This window comes from Cinclus cinclus, chromosome 4 (assembly GCF_963662255.1).
Source record: "Cinclus cinclus chromosome 4, bCinCin1.1, whole genome shotgun sequence".
NCBI lineage: Eukaryota > Metazoa > Chordata > Aves > Passeriformes > Cinclidae > Cinclus > Cinclus cinclus.
In genome coordinates, this window is record NC_085049.1 from 1,393,881 (window position 1) to 1,415,560 (window position 21,680).

Sequence of the window (21,680 nt, forward strand, 5' to 3'; positions counted from 1 at the left end):
CTCCTTGTGGCTTAGCAAGTGCTTAAATCTTCCCTAAGGGAAGGATGAAGTACATGATATATTATTGCATCTGGACTTGAAGACCTTAAAGGTGTTTTCCCAGCCTAGATGATTTTATGATCCAATGCCTTCTCAAGCACTTCACAGACTTAATTTGCACAGAATCAGATAAAACATCTGCACAAGATCTGGGAAATCTCAACACTTAAAAAGTACAGGCTAAGTCACAAGTACAAATGTTATAAAACAGGGCAGCATTGCTACACAATCCACGGAACTCAATTTGCATGCAGTTCTCAAGTTTCAATTCTCAAACTCTTTCAGCAAGTTCCTTTTCCATAGCATTTCCTAAGCTGGGAATTGTTTTACTGCTGCAGACAGCCTTACCCCACTCTGGGGTCTGTGTTTTCGTCATGCTACAGAAGTTCCCAAAATAATTCGTGCAGGCGGATTGCTCAGTCCTACCAAAGCTTCACCAAATTAATTCGGATTATGAAGAGGAGCATGCACCTCTCTAAACTCCTCAACTGCTGCTCCAGCTGAAAATCTCACACTTTTAGAACCACAGGCTCCAAGTGCTATCCCAAAAGGTAGCCAGGTTCAGATTTTTGCTTTTAAGAAGCATTTGTGCAATTTTCTGTGTTTCAAGCACTGTGAAATTCTTGCTGTTGTTCATGTGTCAGCTGGAACAAAACAAGAACAATTATCTTCCTGTGTCAGCCTCCTCTGTAGGGTCAAAGCATCAGGAAAGGATAGGGAAACCTTAATTCCCACTTTCCCATCTTGCTTAGCCCACTGATTATTATTACCTTGATGGCCATCAGAGCTAGCTGGGCTTTGCACATGTTTATATGAAAAAGTGGAAACTGCAATTTAAATTCTTTCTTTGCTGTTTGCTTTACTCTGTAATTTTCTTCTTGACTTCTAAATTCTACTCTAATATAGTACCACACCAATCTTTTATTAAGGTTCTTCCTCTGCAGAATGCTTAGAAGAAATTTCCCCCCACTCTTCCACCCCCATTGCAGTCTGGTAGCTGAAAGTCCCAAAAGTATTTTGACTTTTTTTCAGAGCTTCAAAGCAAATCAACTACTTACAGAGAAACTGTGTGTGACCTCGTGCGTTTTATTTGGGCTAACTGAGCAATCAGAATTTAGAATTGCAACTCGAGCCCAAAGTGCAGGTTCCATGGTACATGTTTAGATTTTCATTTTCTCTGTTGCATGGCAAGAAGGGGAGGCTCAGTGCACTGAAATTACAGCACAGTTATGAGCTGGGTGGCCGTCCCTGGAGATGCCAAATATTCAATTCCTCCTGCAGGTACTTTAACCTCCCCAGCTTTTTATTTCCAGTCTGCACTGGTTTTATCTAGCCAGGCAGTTTGTCTGTGCAGCAGCTGCCTGGGAGTTCCTGCTGTAATCCTGGTAAATCACAGCTAGTACAAGTTGTTGCTCTGCTTTGGCCAAGTCTTCAGGTGTAACATCTTTTTCTCAGCCTTACCCAGCTCGAAAATATATCAGAATATATGAGCTTGCCTTGCTGTCCTTTTCCATCCAGGTGGGCCTGTTTGTTAGCATGCTTAGTCAAGGTGCAGGTTACAGAAGAATTTCCTAAATTACAATGCTAGTTCAAAAAATTACCATATTTTCCATCAGTTTATTGTACCCTGGAGAATTTTCAGTATAAAGTAGCCAGAATTTTGCATCATTAACAGGAAACAAATCCAGCAAGTTGTAATAATGATTGAAATACCTCTACTAATGCTATCCTGAGTCCTTGTCTGCCAGATAAATAACAATACCCATGTCTTATACACAGACATACTTCATACTTGTGCATAAATACAGCAAGGCTAACCAACCCATGAACATTCACTACTTCTTTGATGTCAAGGACACTTTTTCACCTCTTATCAAGTCAGTATGGTGCAAGAGTTTTGAAAAATTAATAAGAAAAGCACAAGCAAGAGAGTCAGTCCTAGCGCCTGTCCTGCAGACATGCTCTGTGCTCCTAAATGTTACACCTGTCACCTATAAAATACAAATACATATAGAATACATGATCTCTTTATAGCAGAGTTTTGGAAATTTGGGCCATGCTCCTAGGAAGACAGATGGGTCTTCAGTGAGCACCAGGTTCCCACCTCAAATGAGTCTCTACCCCTCTGTCCTCCTCCATCTGCTAAATCACAGATGTGAAATCTCACTTTACTATTGTTGGCAAAGTACTTTATAATACAATAGTATAATATATATAACATAATCATATGATATATAATATATATTTATAATAATAATATTTACAATGCAGTGATGGAAAATATGGCAAAAAGTGTCAACAGCTTCCTTATCTAAAAATGGAACTTATCTAAATGGAATGTAATTAAAGGTGAATGAGGAATCCATCTCGTTTAGTGTTTGCCCATCACAGGTTGGCTTTGCAATCAGCTTCACTTTGTAAAGTTAAATGCTTCTCTCCATTATCTCCATTATTTAGCATCCGTTAAAAAAAAAATAATAATTAAAAAATGCTGAACTGTGAAAATACAGTCCTAATTAAGAGCAAGCCTATTGTTTTTACAGCATTTAATCTCAAAAATTCTCTAACAGCAACACACACATGAAAATTGTGACATCTTCCATCATGGGAATCTTTGGGAAATATGAAAACTTCATTGAAAACTTCAGTAATATGAAAAGGAGACAATTGAGGAAAATTACACAGGTCCAAAAACCATTGATTTTTTTCCTGGGCAACAACTAAGGTTTGAAAATAAAAAGTTGGAAATATTGAAGCAATTGTCTTTTTCTTTGGTATCATTCCCATCTCCAGCAGTTCTCAGATCTGTCCTTTGGTGCAAGGGGGCTCCCTAGGAATAGAAACAATTACAAAAATGCATGGTGCTGAACACCAGCTCACCAAATCAGTCTCCAGGCACAAATACCTTCCAGGAGCTCGTTCACACTGAACCTTCTCTGGTCATCCTCACACTGTGGAGAAGAGGTGAGCAGTGACAGGTTAAATATACTTCCAATAAGGAAAAGTGGATTTTGGGGAGATTTACATGGCATTTCCAAAGTCAGCATGTTCACTGCAGCTTTTCACTGCGTCTGCCTCCTCCGTTGGCTTTTTCCTGCCCCTGCTCTTTGCCATTATCAATAACGTGAAGCATCTTCATGGCCTGGAGCTTTCAGAGTAAGGGGGTGATCAATAATTCACTTTGAGATCTTAAAATGCCACCCTCCCTGCTGAAGCCCTGTTGTAGGGACCACAAACTCTTTGAGATGCTGAATCTTTTCTAATGGCCTGAACTACCCAACCCCTCTAGAAAGCCACAAGTATTTAAATAATGGAGAAGTCTCCACCTTCTCATCATGATGGACTTCTCTTGTCTGTGATTATGCTCACAACATTAACTCATTATGTCGGGCAAAATATTAACACTGATATAAATGAAAATTAAAAAATAGATTTTTGAACTCTCAGGAAATATCACTTCCTGTCTGCTTTAGTTCAAAAATCCTTTTCTGGAAGCAAGTGAGGCTCTTGTTAGAAACCTCTAAATATTCTTTGCTGCTCGTCCACTACAAAGATGAGCACTTTCCTGAGATATCAGAATGTGGGGACATCTGAAATTCTGAAACTCTGAAACAAATAGGACAGGCAGAGCATTCCCTGGAATTTCAGACAGTGCTAAGGCTGATAAATCTCATGGCTTAAAAAAACCCACCCTAAATCCAATTAAAGATCACCCACTAACTGAAAGAACTGTGCTTCCATGTAAAGCCCCTGGCCAAATTTCTTGCTTGTAACTGCTCAGCTGAAGAAAATTTCCAGCTCTGAGTAATTCATAATAGAATGCCAGCTTCCCACAAAAGGGAAGAAAGCAAGGTTTTGTTTTTGGTTTTATCTTCGCTTTAAAAAGGAATTGTGAACATTTATGGGCCAAACACAGTTATGGGCCAAAGGTCAAGAAGCGGCTGGTAAAAAAAGGTACCAAAATAAACCAAAAAGAGTTGCTCATTATTTGTAACTATCCACTTATATTGGTTATGAAACATGATACCAAATTGCATGTACAACCAGATATTTTTAATTATGCAACCTGAATTCAGCAGTGTCATTTAAGCTGAGCAAAAATCATGAAGGCAGCATCCAGGCGCCCTTGGTGTAGAGTTGGGCTTTTTTAGCACAGAAACAAACTTTAAAGTCTCCTTAGAGACTCCTAAATATATAATTGGGTTCCAGGTTTGAAGATCTGTAGTAGTAGATGCTGAGGTAGAGAAGGTAAATAACTTTTTTGTCTACAAACTTAAAGTGTTAAATATCTCTATTTATCTATCTCTAAATATTACACACATGCATACATATATGTATATACATGTATATATACACACACACACATATATATATTTATATATCTGTGTATTTGACCTCAAGTTAGGCATTTTTTAATGGTCCAGGTAAGATGTATTGAGCTTGATGTTTCACTTATGTTTTCCTGCTGACAAAACAGATATGAAAAGAAAGCCCTTAAACTTTTTTGTCTCTGACTACCTGAAATAAAACAGGATTAAATTCTGACAAAAATTTGAAAAATGTGGGTTTTTTTTCTTTTTTGTTTGTTTGTGTTTTATTCCCCCCCGTTCTTTTTTGTTTGTTTATTTTTGTTATTTTTGTTTTTTTTTCTGGAAAGTAACCCTTGGTCTTTTTTAGTCATGTGCTCTCTACAGCTCATCACTAGATGGCAAGCACAGTAGCAAAGCACAAGTTCTCCCCAGGACATTTCCACTTCACTTCAGCAATAATATATGCATTCTCAGGAAAGCAAATAATCTCTCTGTGGTTTTTTTTTTATTTTTAATTTAAATTTTAATTTAAATTACGACAGGTTGCTATGTAAAAGGATTGGTGGGGAAGAAAAGAAGGATACTCACTGTTCGAGCCAAGCTTGGCTCCAAATTGCCAGCGTGGTGCAGGCACAGCTGGATGCAGGTGGTTGCCTTGCAAAGAATTTTGTGGCTTCCCAAGGTACAGTTGCTGCATTTTTGGGGAAAACAACAAATAAATGGTTATCTTTGCCTGCCACTTCTTTGTTTTTTTCCTTGCAAGCTCTCCTAAAAGCACCTGTAGTTTGAATTCTAAGTGCAAAGAAGACTGGATAATACAAAACCCGTTCTTGGCACCTACTTCTGTGGAAATCAGTGGGGCTGGTTCTGGCACGTTTTCTAGTGAAACAAATAATAATTGTTTAGTTGTAGCATTGGCCATTAAGTCCTGAGGGAGAATAAGGACACAGAGAAGGAATATCCTCGACAAACTGCACGTGTTCCCAAACCTTGAGATTATTTCTGCATCTTCCCCAAACCCAAGCAGCTCTCCTGGCGATGAATGCAGCACTGCAAAATGATTCAGTGTCTGACACCCAGCACAAAAATCACACACATCAGGCCGGGTGACCCTTGATTCTCTGAGGTTTTCATCGTGTGCAGCTCACACACGGATGGTGAAAGCAGAATAAATCTTTTTCTTTCTCAAATCATGCGTCAGCTAAGATAAAACTGACTCAGCTGGAGTGGATCCTACCAACTGAGCTGCTGGTCAAAGATGATCCAGCAGCCCATGGCAGGGGAATTCCTTAATCCTATTTGCCTCATTCCATTTGCCACTCTTGGCAATCTTTTCGAAGTTAGAACACAGCCTTGGTTTGTCACTCTTGAAATTACTTGGAACAAAAATAATTCCATTTTTTTCCCTTCACATCTTGTTTTTAAGCGGTGAAACAATCCAAAAAATATTTCAGGGTTGAGGCAAACATCTCTTTACATTTGAGAAAACCCTGTGGGATTAATAGAAAAGAAAGCAATGATTTTTACGAAGGTAAATTCATCAGCAAAACAAGTTAGCATGCATCATCAGTTACAACTTTGGTGTGTGCTCAACTCGATTCAGGAGGTTTTGTTGAGCCACAGAAAGCCACAGAAGCACAAAAAGGGATATTCCATATTTATACAGTTTAACAGCATGGCAAGTTGTATCAGAACTCCCTGGGCCATGAAGAAAAGTAGATTTTTTTTTTTTTTGGCTTATCATGAAAAACTCAGAATTTAAACTACCTAAAAAGTCTTTTGATGGAATGTCTGAATAAAAATGGCTGGATTTAGTTTAAAGAAACAAAACCCAAAATGCTCACCTCTGAATAAATCATGGCAAGTATGACTTAGATGAGACTCATCTCTCACATGGCAGCAGAAGCCTTCAGCACAAATGAATGGGTGAATTTAAATGTAACTGCCATTCAGCACAATTACAGGGAATTTATACATCTTGTAAATGGTCTGCACTCACACTTCAGTGCAGCCAAGTAAAAGACAGACTCTCCACTGAGACTACAAAAGCTGTAATGTATATACAGGATTCTTTTTTTAAACAAACATATTGAACATCACAAGGGACACCTGAGAAAAATACCTAAAGCCAGGATCACCTTCGATAATACCTCCATACAAAGTTGCAAAATTTTTGATTTCAAGAGCAGAAAGTAGAGATGTAAGATCGGGAGAAGTGAGCAGCAGCACAGTAGAACACCTGTAGTGGTGAAAAGCAGATCCCTGCTAGAGCTGAACCCTTCTCAGTCCCTTTTCAAAGCTCAAGTGGCCAATTCCCAGTTCCTGGGACTGCACCAATGCACATGTCCTGTTCCTGCTCTGCTCAGTTTTGTGTTCTGCCTGTGCTGGAGTGGAAACACAATCACAGGGTGATTTATGCAGGGGCTTTGATTGAAGAGCTCTGGGAATCAGGGGTACAAACCCAAATCTGACTCCCACATGGATTTGAGATGGACATGTTTTTATTATTGCCCTTTTTGTTATATAACTCTATATTAATTATTAAACCCATATTGTTCTATTGTATATATGGATCTTATCCAAGCATCAATTCTTGTAGTTTTCATCAGGTCCCCCAAACATCCTTTCTCATGATTCTTATTACAATTAAACAATAATTATATTCAGCTACCAAACAATCACTACATTTAACAATTATATCATTTATGACATGATGATTACACAGGTGCAGTTTCACCTGATCTAACTCATTCCCAGTTCCAGTTCCCTTTCCCAGCCCTACCAGCCCCAATCTTTCTTTCCACCCCCTGAATCTACAATTCCCATGATTTTAGGAACATTTTAAACCTGTGCTATCAGCTGCTCATAGCTTTCCTGAAAGTCCTTCCTCTCCTCATTTCACCTGAACATGACCCCCCCATGTCCCGATGAACTCCGTCATGTCCGAGCCTTTGGCTGAGGAACATTTAGTGTAGGGCAAGCTGAGGTGGGAAGGGAAGCAGCCCAGGCAAGAGGCCATGAGCAGGAACAGACTTTTCACAGAAAAAGGGAACGTGAGTGCCAGAGAACACCCTCACTGGTCAGACTGGGAGGTTTCCTTAACCTTTTAGAACTGCCCCAACTGCGTTTTTTACTTAATGCCTATTATCACTCCCATTCTTCATTCTGGCTCACCTTCAGCCTCTGGACAGGCACAGTGACAAGAATACTACAGAGACACATCTGTGAGTCCTGAGTCACCTTTTTTCCTGGTTCTTCCAGGATACAGATTCCTACTGCAACACCAGTGGCAGGAACTGGTACAGCCAGAGCAGCACACAGGAGCTGTACCCTCCTATGAAGTAACAATCCTGAACCACAGATAAATAAAAACTGTCTTTTCTAAGTATAATTCCTCCATGCTTCCAGGCAAAACAAGCTACACCAGAATAAACACAATTTTTTTATTACAACTGTTTTTACATTAGTGGTCTGTGTTAGTTCTGCTGTGCCAAGCAGTTGCTATCCATCAGCAAAGTCTGTATTGGCATAGCAATGCTGCCTGAAACACTGCCAGCACAAGTGGCCATGCAGTGGCTTCATGGATGGTTTTAATTTGCACAAATACAAAGAGAAGAGTTTTGACAGCTATTGCTGCTCAAGGGACTAGACAAAATGGATTAATTCCTCAACAAAATAATGTGGAGCCCTGGTCCAGATGAAAAGTGCGCTACAAGAAATAGAAGTGTAGCTTTGCCACAGATTGCCAAAATACCTTTTAGCTGTACCCCAGGCAGATTTGCTACTGTACCAGCACTACTAGGATAAAATAATTATGTTATCCTCCCCTTTGGAGGATAACATAATTACTAGTAACTGGTTTACAGCACTCTGAGCTCTGTAAAGGAAGCAAATATGAAAGTTTTACAACCTTGTTAGCTCAACATTTTTACTCTTTTTTCCCCCCTGAAATTATATGGAGAATACAGCTCTGATGAGAATACCATGAAGAGAAATGCAGTCTTGGTCTTTAGGAGACGTGGTAAGACAGGTCCAAGTGACTTCCCTGTGGTCTCACAAAATATCTGAGTATAAGAAAGGGAAAATCCCCATCACTTGAGACTCCCTCACTGCTTGCTTCCCCACAGCAAGGTTCTCTGATGTGCTATAAGCTCCAAATCTTAATGTAGTTCAATCAAACTATTTTTTTAAGTAACTCAGCTAGCAGCATCTCTGAACAAGAAAGTTAATCTGCAGTGACAAGAAATAATTAAGTTTATTTTTCACAAAGAACATATTCATCCAAAGGTGCTTGCTTCTTATGATTCCAATCTGCATGATTATGTCTTTGTCAGTCTATAATTAATAGCTTAAACTTCACTTTGAGTGAAAACCAATTTTTATTTAGGTTTCAATTCCCAGAGAACAGAATTAGTAAGACAAAAAAAAAAAAGTCATCAATAAGGTCGCAGGCAAGTATATTAGAAGAGAAGATAAGCATTTAGATTTTTCAGTTCCATTCCCCTGCTCACTGTGGTGGCTGAACTGCAAAGCAATAAGACAGCTGTGCAAATGATACCAGGTGAGAGTGGGGATGGCACTTTAAATAGTCTGGCACTTTAGAACAAAAGGATGTTTAGAAATAAAGCTCATAAGTATTTTTGTACTACATCCCTTTGCTGATCTATATTACTGCAACCTATTGCTAGTACGCACATCACTAAAATAATAATGAATTTTTTTTTAATTCCTGCATTCTCATATGGACTCATAAGTTTTGTTTTATTAGGCATTTCAGGATGACCTGAGACTGTGGCCTGGTTTTCTGAACATGGAGGATTGAGTCACTGCTGACACAGGAGAAGGGTTGCATTTGGCTAGCTGCTGGCATTAAGAGCCAGGAGTTATTTGACACAAGGTGTTTAAGCACACTTTTATTTACTTTATATAATATTTTTCATGAAAGGCATCATAAAATCATATTTAGGGGTATCCATTTTAAATCCAAGGAAAGGTAGGAAAGTGTGAGAGCAAGATTTAAAGGTGGGTCTAGGTTTGCTTGATGGGATGAAAAAGAAAGTCTGCAGGATGCAGCAAGGTTTCCTGGCCACAGTAAATGGGAACAACGAACTTGAAGACCAGAAAACAAAAGAGATTCTAAATCAGAATTCTACAGATGACCCTATTAATTACAGACTGACCTTCAGTCTGAATGCTAACTACTGCTATCTATAAAAAGTGGGTATTTGAAATGGGATGTTGTACCTGTGAGTCAGGCTGGACGTGAGCCCCAGGATCTCTGCAGTGATGGAGGGTGGAACCTGCTGGTGCTGCGTTAATGGTCATTACTAGCACAGAGCTTTGTGCTCCTCCTCCTCCCCTTCAAAGCTAAATGCATTCTAAATATCATCAAGTCTTTCAGGTGCTCCTGCAGGAGGTGGGGTGAAGTGCTCATTAACACAATGCAATACAACAGTCAATTAAAGCTTTTGACAAACCTTGACAGAGCTGTCTGCTTCACTAGAGCAATTCATCAAATCACCTTTTTGCTTCACTTTAGTGTTGGGTTTTTTTGGTTTTTTTTTTTTGTTTGGGTTTTTTTTTTTTTGTTTGTTTGTTTTGTTTTTTTTTTTTTCTGGATTACAGTGCAGCAGGAGCAGCAGAGTATTTATTCCCTTTGCTGTCTTAGAACTTGGGGGACTTCTCCTGGAATTCATCCGTGAACAGGCTCCAAAGACTTTTCTGGGGAAGAGCTGTGCACAAGTGCATCAAATCACTCTGTTAGCAGCACTGTGAGGAAACCAATTTGCACTTGAAGATAGCCCACACACAGGAAAAAAATCACCCTGAGGCAGCTCCTCAGGCCGTGTTAAACTACCCAAGGGATCCTCAGGGTCTGGGATTTCAAATTTCAGATCCAGGGCTCCGCTGAGGAGGCAGAAGAAAGGAGCTGAATTTAACAGCACAGTATAGAATTACAAGGTGCTGAAGTTAGAAATGCAGCTCAGTGCTTCCTGAATGACAGTGACAGAGCAAAGTAAGAAAGCTAAGAACATTATTGACCTTGTTTCACTGCTAATGAGATGTGCAGAGATTCTACAAGTGCAGGAATTTAGAGAGTCTGCTATCGATGCATTCTCCCCAACAATGAAAACAGAACTCTTCAGCACATACTGCACTGAGCTCACCCTCAATACAATGGTTCATTATTTCCATTTTTTTAGCAATTTCTTTGAAATCAGAAGAGCATCTTGGAAAAAAACAAAGTCCCTGGTCTTGTTCTGTAACTGACAGGTTTGTGTATGACCTGGTTCTCTGCTTGGTGCTTCTGGTGTGCTAATGAATAAAACAGCATTTTGCAGCTCCAGCTCCTGCTTTACCAAGACTGGAATGAGAGAACAGTGGGATTAGAAATGTTGAAGAGGCAGTCTTGGCATCTTTAGTTGCCAGAGGTAACTCACTATGAACAAGTGAACGTTTGGCCTGTGTGTCTGTGTGAGGGTAGAAGTATGGATGGGCATGGATGTGGATATGGATATGGATGTGGATATGGATGTGGATACAGAGCAAAGCTAACTTACACAGTGTGACATTTGTTCTCACAACTACTTTGCTTTCAATAATCAAACTGACTTGCTCCAGGCTACTGCAGGTAATTTTTACACTCTACTGTAAATACAACTGCTTCCAAAATCTTCCCTTTCAGTTGTAGACATCTGCTATTTTATCTTGCACGTTTTGCACCTCTAAGAGATGAGCTGTGATTCCTGCAGTGCCAGTTCAAGGTGGTGCCACAGAACACTGCCAGCCCTTCTGCTGAGAGCTGCTGTCCACCAAGCCCAGCTCACAGGTGCCTTCAACACAGAATCTGCTCACTTGGGCCGACACCTGAATTTCAGCTGCCTCAGGGCAAAGAACAACCAGTGAGTCCAGCAGTGCTTTCAACCACCACAAGAGCTTACCTGGATTAATGTGAGTCAGAGCGTTTATTTCCTTGCTTGGAAACCATGTGCAATCAGAAAGACCTGCTTGTATGTTTAATGTGTTTTTAACTTGCAATCAGCACCACAGTGCTGACTTCATTTGCTTTGCTACTACTGCAATTGGATATGAAGAAAAACCCCCTGCTCTGCACCTGCATTATACTGGTTCTGCTCTCTTTGCTGGCTTCCCTCTTTGAGGCTTTGCTTATAATGATGCCTTGGGTTTTAGTTTTTATATTTGTCAGAATCTCTGCTGCTTGGTGTGCAACTCTGAAACTCCATGTGAGGTGTTGGTGAGCTCTCCTCACAGGGGAGTGACAAAACAATTCCTTTCTAGCTGGAGAGTCAAGGACAACCGGCACCCAAAAAGCAAAAACAGCAGGGGAGGGAAGGGGGCAAGGCAGGGGCTGAGAGTTCATAGCCTGGGGCTGTGCTTGGATAATGGACCCCAAGATGGAGATGAACCAAAACTTGTCAAAGTGTCAAACTACTGGCCAGGATCCATCTTGGGTTTGATTTGGGTGTAGCCCCATCCAGGCTCTTGCACTGCCCAAGGTGGATCCTTTCAATAAATTCCTATTTCATTCTTTCAATAAATTCCTATTTTTATCCTTTCAGTAAATTCCTGTTTTATCCTTTCAATAAATACATGTCTTACTCTTTTTGCTCTGTCTGGTCTCTGTTCCAGCTCAGCCCTTCAGGGCAGCAATAACTCCCCTCTGAGACAGTGGAGGTAGCAGCACATCCTTGTATCACAGGTGGGAAAAGAAGGACAGAGGAGTCAAACAATTAACAGCTGCACAAAGCTTCCACAAAAGAGGATCTGAATCCTTGCACAGCATCCCCTCTGCAGAACACAAGCACCACTTGGCCCAGGACTTTCAGGAACTGCACAAGGAGTGTTTGGAGCCTGGCCCCTTGCTCTGCCCGTGGCTGTGTTTACGTGGCTCCTGCCTCAGTGAGGTACTTACTTCTGTAGGAACTCCTCAGACCCACAAACACTCAGAAGCCATTCCTCCCGGGCTGGGTATTGATTTGTGACACGGAGGATCTCCACAATTAAGTCGTGAGTGATACAGCCAGCTGTAAATAAAGATAGCAAGGGAAATTAATAGTAGCTTGCTAGAGAATTGCAGGCTACACACTTGAGCAAAGAAAATAAGGGTGGTTTTTTTTTTTTTTTTTTTTTCTGTAGCTCCTAACAACTGCTGCAGACTAGCTCCATCAAGAGGAATTAGAACAAGACACAATTGATTGTTCTTTTTTTTTTTTTAATTTTAATTTTGCTTCAAATATTCTACCTGACACAGAACCTATGTCCATTTAGAGGACGTGAGCAATTTGTTGGGCAGCTGGAATGAAGAAGAGATGACCGAAATTCCCAGGAGGAAAGGAACAGACAAATGGCATTCTTTTTGGTTTTTCATTTTCCTGATGAACATTTTGGTACATTTCCAATGGTGCAAAAGTTGACTCTGTAGCCACTTCTGACACAAAAATGATCCAGAATGTTACTTGGTACTTTTTCTTCTATACACACCCTTTTAGCCATAACAAAGAAGTAAATTATTACTCTAATGCATTTTATACCTGCAATATATTATTTAATACGCTTGTAGCCACATAACAGTATAAAATATCCACAATTCCTACAAATTAGGAAATTCTATGTCAATTTGTACAACCTGCTGTTCAGAAACACTTTAGAATTTTGAGAATTTTCTCCAGTTTTACTTCTGCTTTTTAAGCCATTTCCCAGGGAAAAACAAATGCCTGAATGGATTCAAAAGCTCTTTCTGAAAATGTTCCTTTTATTTGCAAAACTGGAGGTTGGTTTGCTCAAAAATTACACATTTTTCTACTGGTTTTACCAGCTTAAATCATTTAGCCTTCTGAGATCTCACCATTTGAAGCAACTGTGCTAGTTTGACATGTAAACTGCAGTGCTTGATGGCTGAATTAAATTATACAGTCCAGAAAATGAAGAGCAACCCAGAATCTTGAATTAAAATTGTAACATGCACCTTTTTTTTCAGGTCACTCATTGCAAAAAGTCCAAAACTTGCTAGTACCACTCATTTCCACTCTGTAGATCCATCTTCCTTTCCTTACTCTGCCTAAAGTTCTTGCCTAACTGAACGATACTTTACATTAGATGGGGGAAAAAAAAGAGAATACTTCTTCCTCCTACTTCAACCTTATTGCTTACCTGGTCTAAACAAGTTTAGGATAATTAATGCTCAGCCTGTTACAGTCAAATAATTCCTTGAAAACTAAAGAAATTATTAATAAAAAAAAAGACAAAATAACCCCTTTGATTATATAAAGAAGCACAGGAAGAGACCAGGAAATAAGAATTAATTTCTTTTATTTTTGCATGTTGCAGAAATAAGAATTACTAGAGGTGGAATTAAAGACTCTCCCATTTTTCACAGATCCAGGATGCACAGGAGCAGTGGCAGCTTCTCATAGTCATTAATGACAGGATCATCCTTCCCTGCAAAGCTGGGTCAACACTGAATTCAGACCAGCTTGCTCAGGATTTTGTCTTGAAAGACCTTAAAAATCTCCAAGCCTGGAGACTGCACAAGCTTCATGGGCAAACTCTTACAATTTGTAATTACTGTCTTTTATTCTCCCCACCCACTGGGAATTTCTCCTTTCATTTGTGCTTCCCCAGACCTGTACATAACCACTCACCATCTTGTGTAAGAAGTAGAGGATGTGGTGAAAAATCTGTCCAAATGCTGAATCTGAATTTTGTTCCACCAAGGATGTGCTCTGGGAATCTTGTTGCGATACTCCAGATTTTCCCAGTATTTGTTTTCAAGTCAAAAGCAGGATATGCATTTCTGATTCTGTAAAAAACAGGTGAGAACACTATATCTAAGGAAGTGTGCATTTTTGGCCCCTGCTAAGAGGCAAACAAAAATTCTATGAGATAGAAATGCTGATAAATAGAGAGATGTTAGAAATAAAATTCTGTGGAGAGAAATGGTAGCGGCACAAACTCTGTTTTCATACTTTAGTGAGATAAATGCATATCAGCACACATAACTGTATCTGTTATTTTAGGGAAACCAGCAGCAAAATCTTCATGAAGTTGAGAGAACCACAGCTGAGCTTGGCCTCAGTGAAACCAGAAGGAGTTTAAACAGAGACTCGGTGCACACTGAGCTCAGTAGGAATGATAGTGGTCAAATATGCATTTAAATAACAGAAATTTAACCCAGAACTAGCCAAGAGCACAGGCACAGAGAGCTGCAACCAGGACATCTGGTCAAAAGGAACACAGCAACATGCTCCCTGTGCAAAATCTTAAGGAGTGTCTCTTTCCAGAACTCTCTCAAATCCAATCTGAAATCTGAATTACTAAAACCCTGAGTATTTATGTAAAATTCTGTAGAGTGCAGTCACTGAGTCCCTCTGAGTTACCATTAAATATAAAATATATTGCCCTTCCTCCTCCCAATTACCATAGACTTGCAGAAACGAATTCCTCCCGAGGCCCCATTTCCTAATGAACACTGGTCACAGGTATTTTGTTTATCATCTGGGATTAAACTTGCTTTTTAAGCAAATACACTCTGCAGCTGCAGGTAAAGGTGCTTACTGTACTAGCAGAAGCTTTACATTTCACTAACTGACCTGAATATTTAGCAGCTAAACCCAAAATTTCTATACTAAGCATCCTGCATTCTCTTTTGTTTGTTGGTTCGTGAAGTATTTTGTAGCTTCTGAGTTGGGAGTGCTTTGTAATGTCTCTGCTAAGTGCATTTTGAACCCCAGCTCTCTCACATAAAATCTTCATTACTGTTACCTCCAGCCTCAGAGCTGCTGCCCGAGCCTCTCAAACAACCATGCGAGCTACTCCTTTGTGCCCTGCATTTCTACAGCTTGAAAAGGGAAAAAACAAAGCAAAACAAAGCAAAACAAAACAAAACAACCTAAGCTTCCAAAATCAGTAACTCAGCAAAGCAGCCCATTTCTTATCATGCAAATCCAGGGCGCTTGGTGTTTCAGTGGGGTGAGAGAAAATGAGGCTTGACACGCGTAGCTCCAGAACAAGGTGGATTCATCCTCGTGGTTTGGAACCCTTACACTACAGAGGCTGTCTGGGTGACCTGCGTGCTTGGTGTCAGTCTGTTTTCTTTGTGCACAAGGCACAGCTTTTCCCCTGGAACGTGTTTCTGCGACAAAGCCAAGGACTGAAGAAAATTAAACTTCCCTGCCCTTTATCCAGCCTCAAATTACCAGGCCACGCACACACACAGGGCACGAATGCTCCTCAGCCCACTGGCAGTCATTCCAAAACTAGGCAAACCTTGTCTCCTTCCCTACCCATGCTCTGCTTATATTTTAGCAAAATGTGGGGACCCGAATTTGCTTTTCATGCTTTTCAGATAAAAACCCACTCTATTTCTGAGAGTGATGCTTATTTATGGCCATCTACTATTCTCATGTGACTCTGTCCTGAGCAGCTGGGCAAAACACTGCAAAACTTTGAAAGTTCAGGTCTTCCAAAGCATAACTGAAGTACTAGACAAACATTACAGAAATAAAATCTTGTGCTACTTGCTTGTGGTGCTGCCAGGACTCAGCGTGTACAGAAGTGCTGACGTTTGTAGGGCTTTGCTGTCTCACAGCATTTCACAACAGGATGTGTTTCTGTGCAGTGCAAAGCACATCCTTGCAGAGATGGAGAGGTGCAGGGGCTCTGCATTTTGGAGCACTGAGCCCTGAGAGTGCCCAGCTTGGCACCTTCTGGGCTGAAACTTGCCCTGAACTCACCCAGGGACGGGAGCTCACTACAGCTCTGTTCATGGCCATACAACAACCTGAGAAATGGCTTTGGAAGAGTGACTTACACTCGTGTACCGTCAAATGCTTCAATTAGACACTGTGCAAGTATTACCTTGAGAAAAACACAGTGGGTTTCTATTTGAGCTGCAAGAATGCGTGGCAGAGTCTGAATTGCACATCCTGCCTCTGACATGTGAAACTGCCAGCAAATGAGATTCACTGGGGACTGGGAGGATGCTCATTTGGAAAGACTGAATATGTAAATTTGAATTTTTATGACATTTTTTTGCAGTGATATTTTGTCCTAAAAATGCTTCTCTGTTTATTTTACAGAAGAAAAGCAAAAGTTGTTCTTATTTTCTTCTTAAGAGTATTTGCTCATGACACACACACAAGAAGTTCCTGCAAAACAAGAATGGCTTATTCGTATTTTTCTTTTTAGCTGTGCAAATAAGCTGATCTATTAAAAAATCAATATAAAGCTTTCCCCATAATTAGAATATTTAGACATTAAAAAAAATCTGGATAGCTGTGGGGAAAGCAGTCCTGTGGAATGTGCCTTCATGCATCTTTCTCATGGTAGAATTGGGTTGGGGTTCAGGCTGATGAGCTGTGGAAAAGGAAACTGAGACGCGTGGCTGAGTAAGTTTGGAAGCTGACCACCCCATCTGAATATATCATACACTCACTCTTAATTTCAGTGCAACATCAAACTGGGTTTTTTGGTTGGGTTGTTTTGGGTTTTTTCTTTTAAGAGAAGAAGCCTTGGCTGACCTTGAATAAAATCAATTCATTAAAGCCTAATAACAAAATCAGGATTCCATTTTCCAACTATTTTCCAGAGGGGAAAAGCATACATTTGTGCTGACAACTTGAAGTGTGATCAGTGAATATCAACGAAAGAAAAATCAATCTGCACAGATGGTCTAAATACTTGTAATTTTTTTATGTGCTTGGATTTCAACACAATTAATTTTTCTGCAGTAGATTAAGAAAGTAAAAAATGTTTTATCCCATTAAGTCAGGCTATTAAGTGTAACAGTGAAGTATAATTAAAGTAGGTTTTGTCACTTGCTAAGTCTCACTTTTCATCATGACAGTATGCAGCAATTCTGCTCTCAATCAGTTCCTCCAGCTCTTATTTTCCTGATCAGAGTGGCACAGGCACTAATATTGTCCAGGACAATGACAGAAAAAGGATGGGAAGTGTCACACATTATAAGACATCAACAGTGAAGAGTTAAATGTGCTTATCACTAATAAAGCAGACAGAAGAGAAAATATTTTTTTAATTAACGTTCAGCTTTAAATGTGTTCCTATCTGGACCAAAATGAGAAGTATTTCCTTATTGAAGCAGATGCTGGAATTGTGCAGGACTGCAGGATGTGGTTGCTTGACCTCAGGTGGATGCCAAGTGCCCACCAAGCTGCTCTGCCACTCCCTTTCCCTTCAGTACAGGGGAGAAAAGATGGGGAAAACCCTCCTGGGTCAAGACAAAGGCAGTCTAACAAGAGCAAAGCCACACACGTAGAGAAGGGGACACAAAATATTCTCAAGTTCTAACGAGCAGGCGACGTCCAGCCCCTTTCCAGGAAGAAGGGCTGTGACAAAAGTGATGATAAGGACATTCTCAGCAGCAGCCAGGACACTGGTGTGCTGTCCCTGCTGCCCACACACAGCCCAGCCCTGTGAGGGGTTCATTAACTCCAGCCCAGCCAGCCCCAGCACACAGGGACAACCACTCCAATCAATGCAAGGGAAATGTGATTGTTGGCCAAAAAGAAAAAAAACTTTTTAATCACTTACTTCTCCACTGTGTTGCAAAAACCAACCAGGTTTTCATTGCTTCCTCGGTCTGCTTCAACCAGCTGGATTGACCAACCTGCAGCCTAAAAACACCAGAGAAACACCAGAAGAAACAGAGCTGAGTTTTTTTGATATCAGAAGCAGAAAGACCATAAGGCTAACCTTGAATTTTGTTCCCTGAGAGTCTATCACTCCACCCCTGGCTTGATGGAGTTCCAAATAAACACAATTGACCCTGCTTTGACTGCACTCTAAATGCTTTCAGAAGTCACAAAGCATCAGCTGCCCTGCAGAAAAGCTGCTTTTCCTCTCCATGCAGAACATGGGGAATTTCAGACAAAGCTTTCACAATTCACCTGTCAAGGCACAGATAAATCCAAATGCAGATATTTAGTTTGCCAAAGGGAGAAGGACAGACTGAAGTTTGTGCTTCAGTGTGCTTTAATCCTTATTTTCCCTCTTTGTGCCCTGGCAGGAAGCTCAGCATCCCCTCAAACTCCATAAACATGTCAGGTAAGTCCCTCAGACAGATCACAGGGAAGCAGTGGACTCTACAGAACTGAAATATCCCCACAGACGTTTGTGAACTTGGAGAGGAGAGGTCTGAGCTTTGGGTCAAGCCTCCGTCTGTCTGTTTGCCTGAAGCACCCCTCATCCAGAACATTACCTCCAGGAAAGAACTTAATGCTTTTACATCTGCAAGCCCTTTCTGCTCTTGTAGGTGGAGACATTACATGGCTTAACTGTACAAGAGCTTCCAAACCCCTTCAGAAAGAGAAGGGAAGAGTTAAAAAAGAGGAAACTGAGACGAGGCAAAAGGTTTATTTTGGAATTTGAATAATAATTTAGATAAAAGTGTGGAAATTTATTTAAAATAACTAATAAACAGAACTTATGATTCTGTTTGGCTGGACAAGAAAGTGCAATATGCATTAAAGGATGAAGGGTGGGAAATTTTAGTTATGGTTTAAAAGATGAGGTGATTATAAAAGACGAGAGATCTGCTGGGAGCTGGCTGGTGGGGAAATCACAATGGCAGAACTGCAAGCTCAAAAGTCAGAAACCTTATGTCAACACAGTGAGACCCAAAGCTGATGGTATGTATTACTTCCATTACCCTCAATACCACATAAAGCATTAGGAGAGTGCATATGAAGTTAAAAAACACTAAAGGGGCATCATCAGTAGAGGGGAAAACTGAAATCGTCTGGTAGGAAAAAAACAATGGATAATCCTGAGAGTATAAATAAGAAAGTAAAATCAAATTTAGCAAGTGAAACTGATAGTCCGTCATTCCCTGGTTCTAAAGACTGCAGAAGAAGGTCCTTCAAAATCCAGTGGAAAATGTAACGCCCCACTGGTTCATTCTTCAAAAAATTTGTTTCATCAGACAGCAATAAGAACTTGTGGAGGTCATTCACTATTTAGAAGTCATGAGTTTGGTAACAATAACAGCCTCCCAAAATTACTTATTCATTATAATAAAAAAAAAAAAACAAAAACAAAAAACAAAACAAAGGCTCCTTTTTCACCTGCAGCCCTGTCCCTGAAGAGCAGGTACGGTGCCCTGGAAACAGTACATGGAAAAAGAGAAATAAGTGAAAAACTAAGAGAATTAGTTCATAGGTAAGAAAAGGTGAGGCTGGGACACAACCTTAAGTGGGACCGAAAGTATTAAAAGAGAAAAACCACAACTGCAAACTAAGGAAGGAGAAACAGAGGAATTGAGCAGGAAGAAGGACAAGACTTGGAATGCATGATTTGCCACAAGGACATGAACATATGAATCCCCAAATCCTCATGGCTTGAAAAAGTATGATTAAATAATTACTCAGGGATGGAAAAGAGGAACCTGACAGCCCAAAGCTGCAAATCTGGATCCTCCCCTGCAGGACACAGGAGTGACACAGGAGCCCTCTGCTTTTTGTGTCTTTGTTGGCAGCATCTCTGAGTGATTCTTAAGGACAAACAAGAACCCTGTGCACCCCAGTAATAGTCTGCATGTCTGCAAAATACCATTGCTAAGTCACTCCAATTCCTTCCGGTGGCAGAGGTGCATAAAGGTGATAAATAGCTCCAGCTCCATCAATGGGGTGAGAGATTTAGTTTGGTCACATCTTCTTTTCATATGTCCAGAAACTTTACTTTCTTCTTCTTGCATATAAAGGTGAAAATGTTAATTACATGATCACATTATTGCACGTTATTTTCCAACAGGACTTGAGTTTCCATGCACTGCAAATATGTTAGGGAAAGCAGTGAACGAGACAGAACTGCACATGGAGAGAAGTAATGATTACAGGAATGAAGCAACTGGATGCATCCCTTGATGACTGGAATCTTTTTTCATCCATAGACTTCTCACATTATGCTAATCAAGTCACCTAAACCATCCTTCCAAATATAACCAATGATAGTGAATTTCTCAATTCTGGAGCACCCAAAACAAAATCATGGTGTTTGGTCTGATGATGGGACTTGGGTGAAGATATGAGTCTTGTTAGTTACTCTGAAAACATTGGAATCTAAAATTAGATCCTAAATATCATAGCTGGAGAGGCTAAATCTATTAGATACTTTTTAGGTTTCATTTCAGTTTTCTTTTATATATATACACATATATGTATACAAATCTCCTTTCACTAGGATGCTATGAGGATGGTTATCTTTATCTTTGAACATCTGGCCTGTAATGATAAGGCCAGGAAAAAAAATAAATAATGTTTCCTTTATTACATTGGACATATTTTGATAAGCACACATGAAATAAAGCCTAAGGCCATACAATTGCATCCAGGAGCTATGGATCAGAATACCAGTATGATTTCAGCAGTGTGAATATTTCATCTTGCCCACCTATGACCCATCCCAGTTCTAATCTCTGTGTCTCAGCACCCTTTGTATTTCACTCGGAGGTCTTGGTTCTCATCTCCCACTACTTGCATGCATTATTTACTTGTTCTGGACCTCTCAAACCCAACCTGTTCTCATTCTTTTGCTGTGGTGTTCCACTTTTCCAACCCTTCTGATTGTCTTACTCAGCATCAGCTCTGTCACCCTGCAGCACTTGTCTTTTCCAAAAATCCCAGTCTAGCAGCAGTAACTGCTTTTCAGGCTTTTTTTTGCTCTTCCCCCTGTCTAAGAGTTTCTTTCACTCTTATTCTCCCCTATCATCTCAAGCTTCAGCTGCCAGCCCCTTGCCTCGGCTCTCTTTCTATCCTGACATGGCTTTTTCTCCCTGAAGGAATTCTGTGACCACAGTGAATTTTATGCTACAAATCAATTCACTCCTCTCTCCCATTTCTTCCTCTTCGAGCTAAACAGCTCAAATACTTCCCTGACTTAATCAAATCCTCCCACACATTCGATTGTAGTTGCCCTTGACTCACTCAGCTCTTCTCTTCCCTCCCCTCCCCTATAATTCTCTCCTCCTCCGTCACAGAAGTGTTTGTGCCTGTTCTTAAATGCTTGCTTCCTCCAGCACCTCTTCTTCCCATCCCAGGATTTAATCTCCTCCTGCTCATTTGTATCCCACTATTTTCTGCTTTTCTCCTGAGAAGGCTTGTTCTTTTTATCATCATGTCAGCATGCTTTGGTTTTTCCTATCATGAGTAAAAAGCAACAACAGGCTTTTGTCTCCCCGCTTATTCTTCCCCTCCTCTTTTGCATTCATCACTGAAATTCCAAAATGCAGCACACAGGATTAGCTTTAAGACTTCTTGTCCTCAGATATATTTCCCCCCGCTGCCTTCCCATCTG

The 21,680-nt window shown here is 40.4% G+C and overlaps 1 protein-coding gene across 1 annotated transcript in view; it reads right to left on the reverse strand.

The window, feature by feature from the left end:
• The window catches only part of PIK3C2G (phosphatidylinositol-4-phosphate 3-kinase catalytic subunit type 2 gamma), a 195,065-nt gene that overhangs the window by 166,300 nt on the left and 7,085 nt on the right, over positions 1–21,680 (reverse strand). The window contains exons 2-6 of the mRNA XM_062491554.1: positions 17,922–18,004; positions 14,012–14,169; positions 12,283–12,394; positions 4,938–5,040; positions 2,920–2,990 (exon numbers count right to left, since the gene is read on the reverse strand). Coding sequence (XP_062347538.1) covers positions 2,920–2,990; positions 4,938–5,040; positions 12,283–12,394; positions 14,012–14,169; positions 17,922–18,004 — 527 coding nt within the window. The remainder of the gene's footprint in view (positions 1–2,919; positions 2,991–4,937; positions 5,041–12,282; positions 12,395–14,011; positions 14,170–17,921; positions 18,005–21,680) is intronic.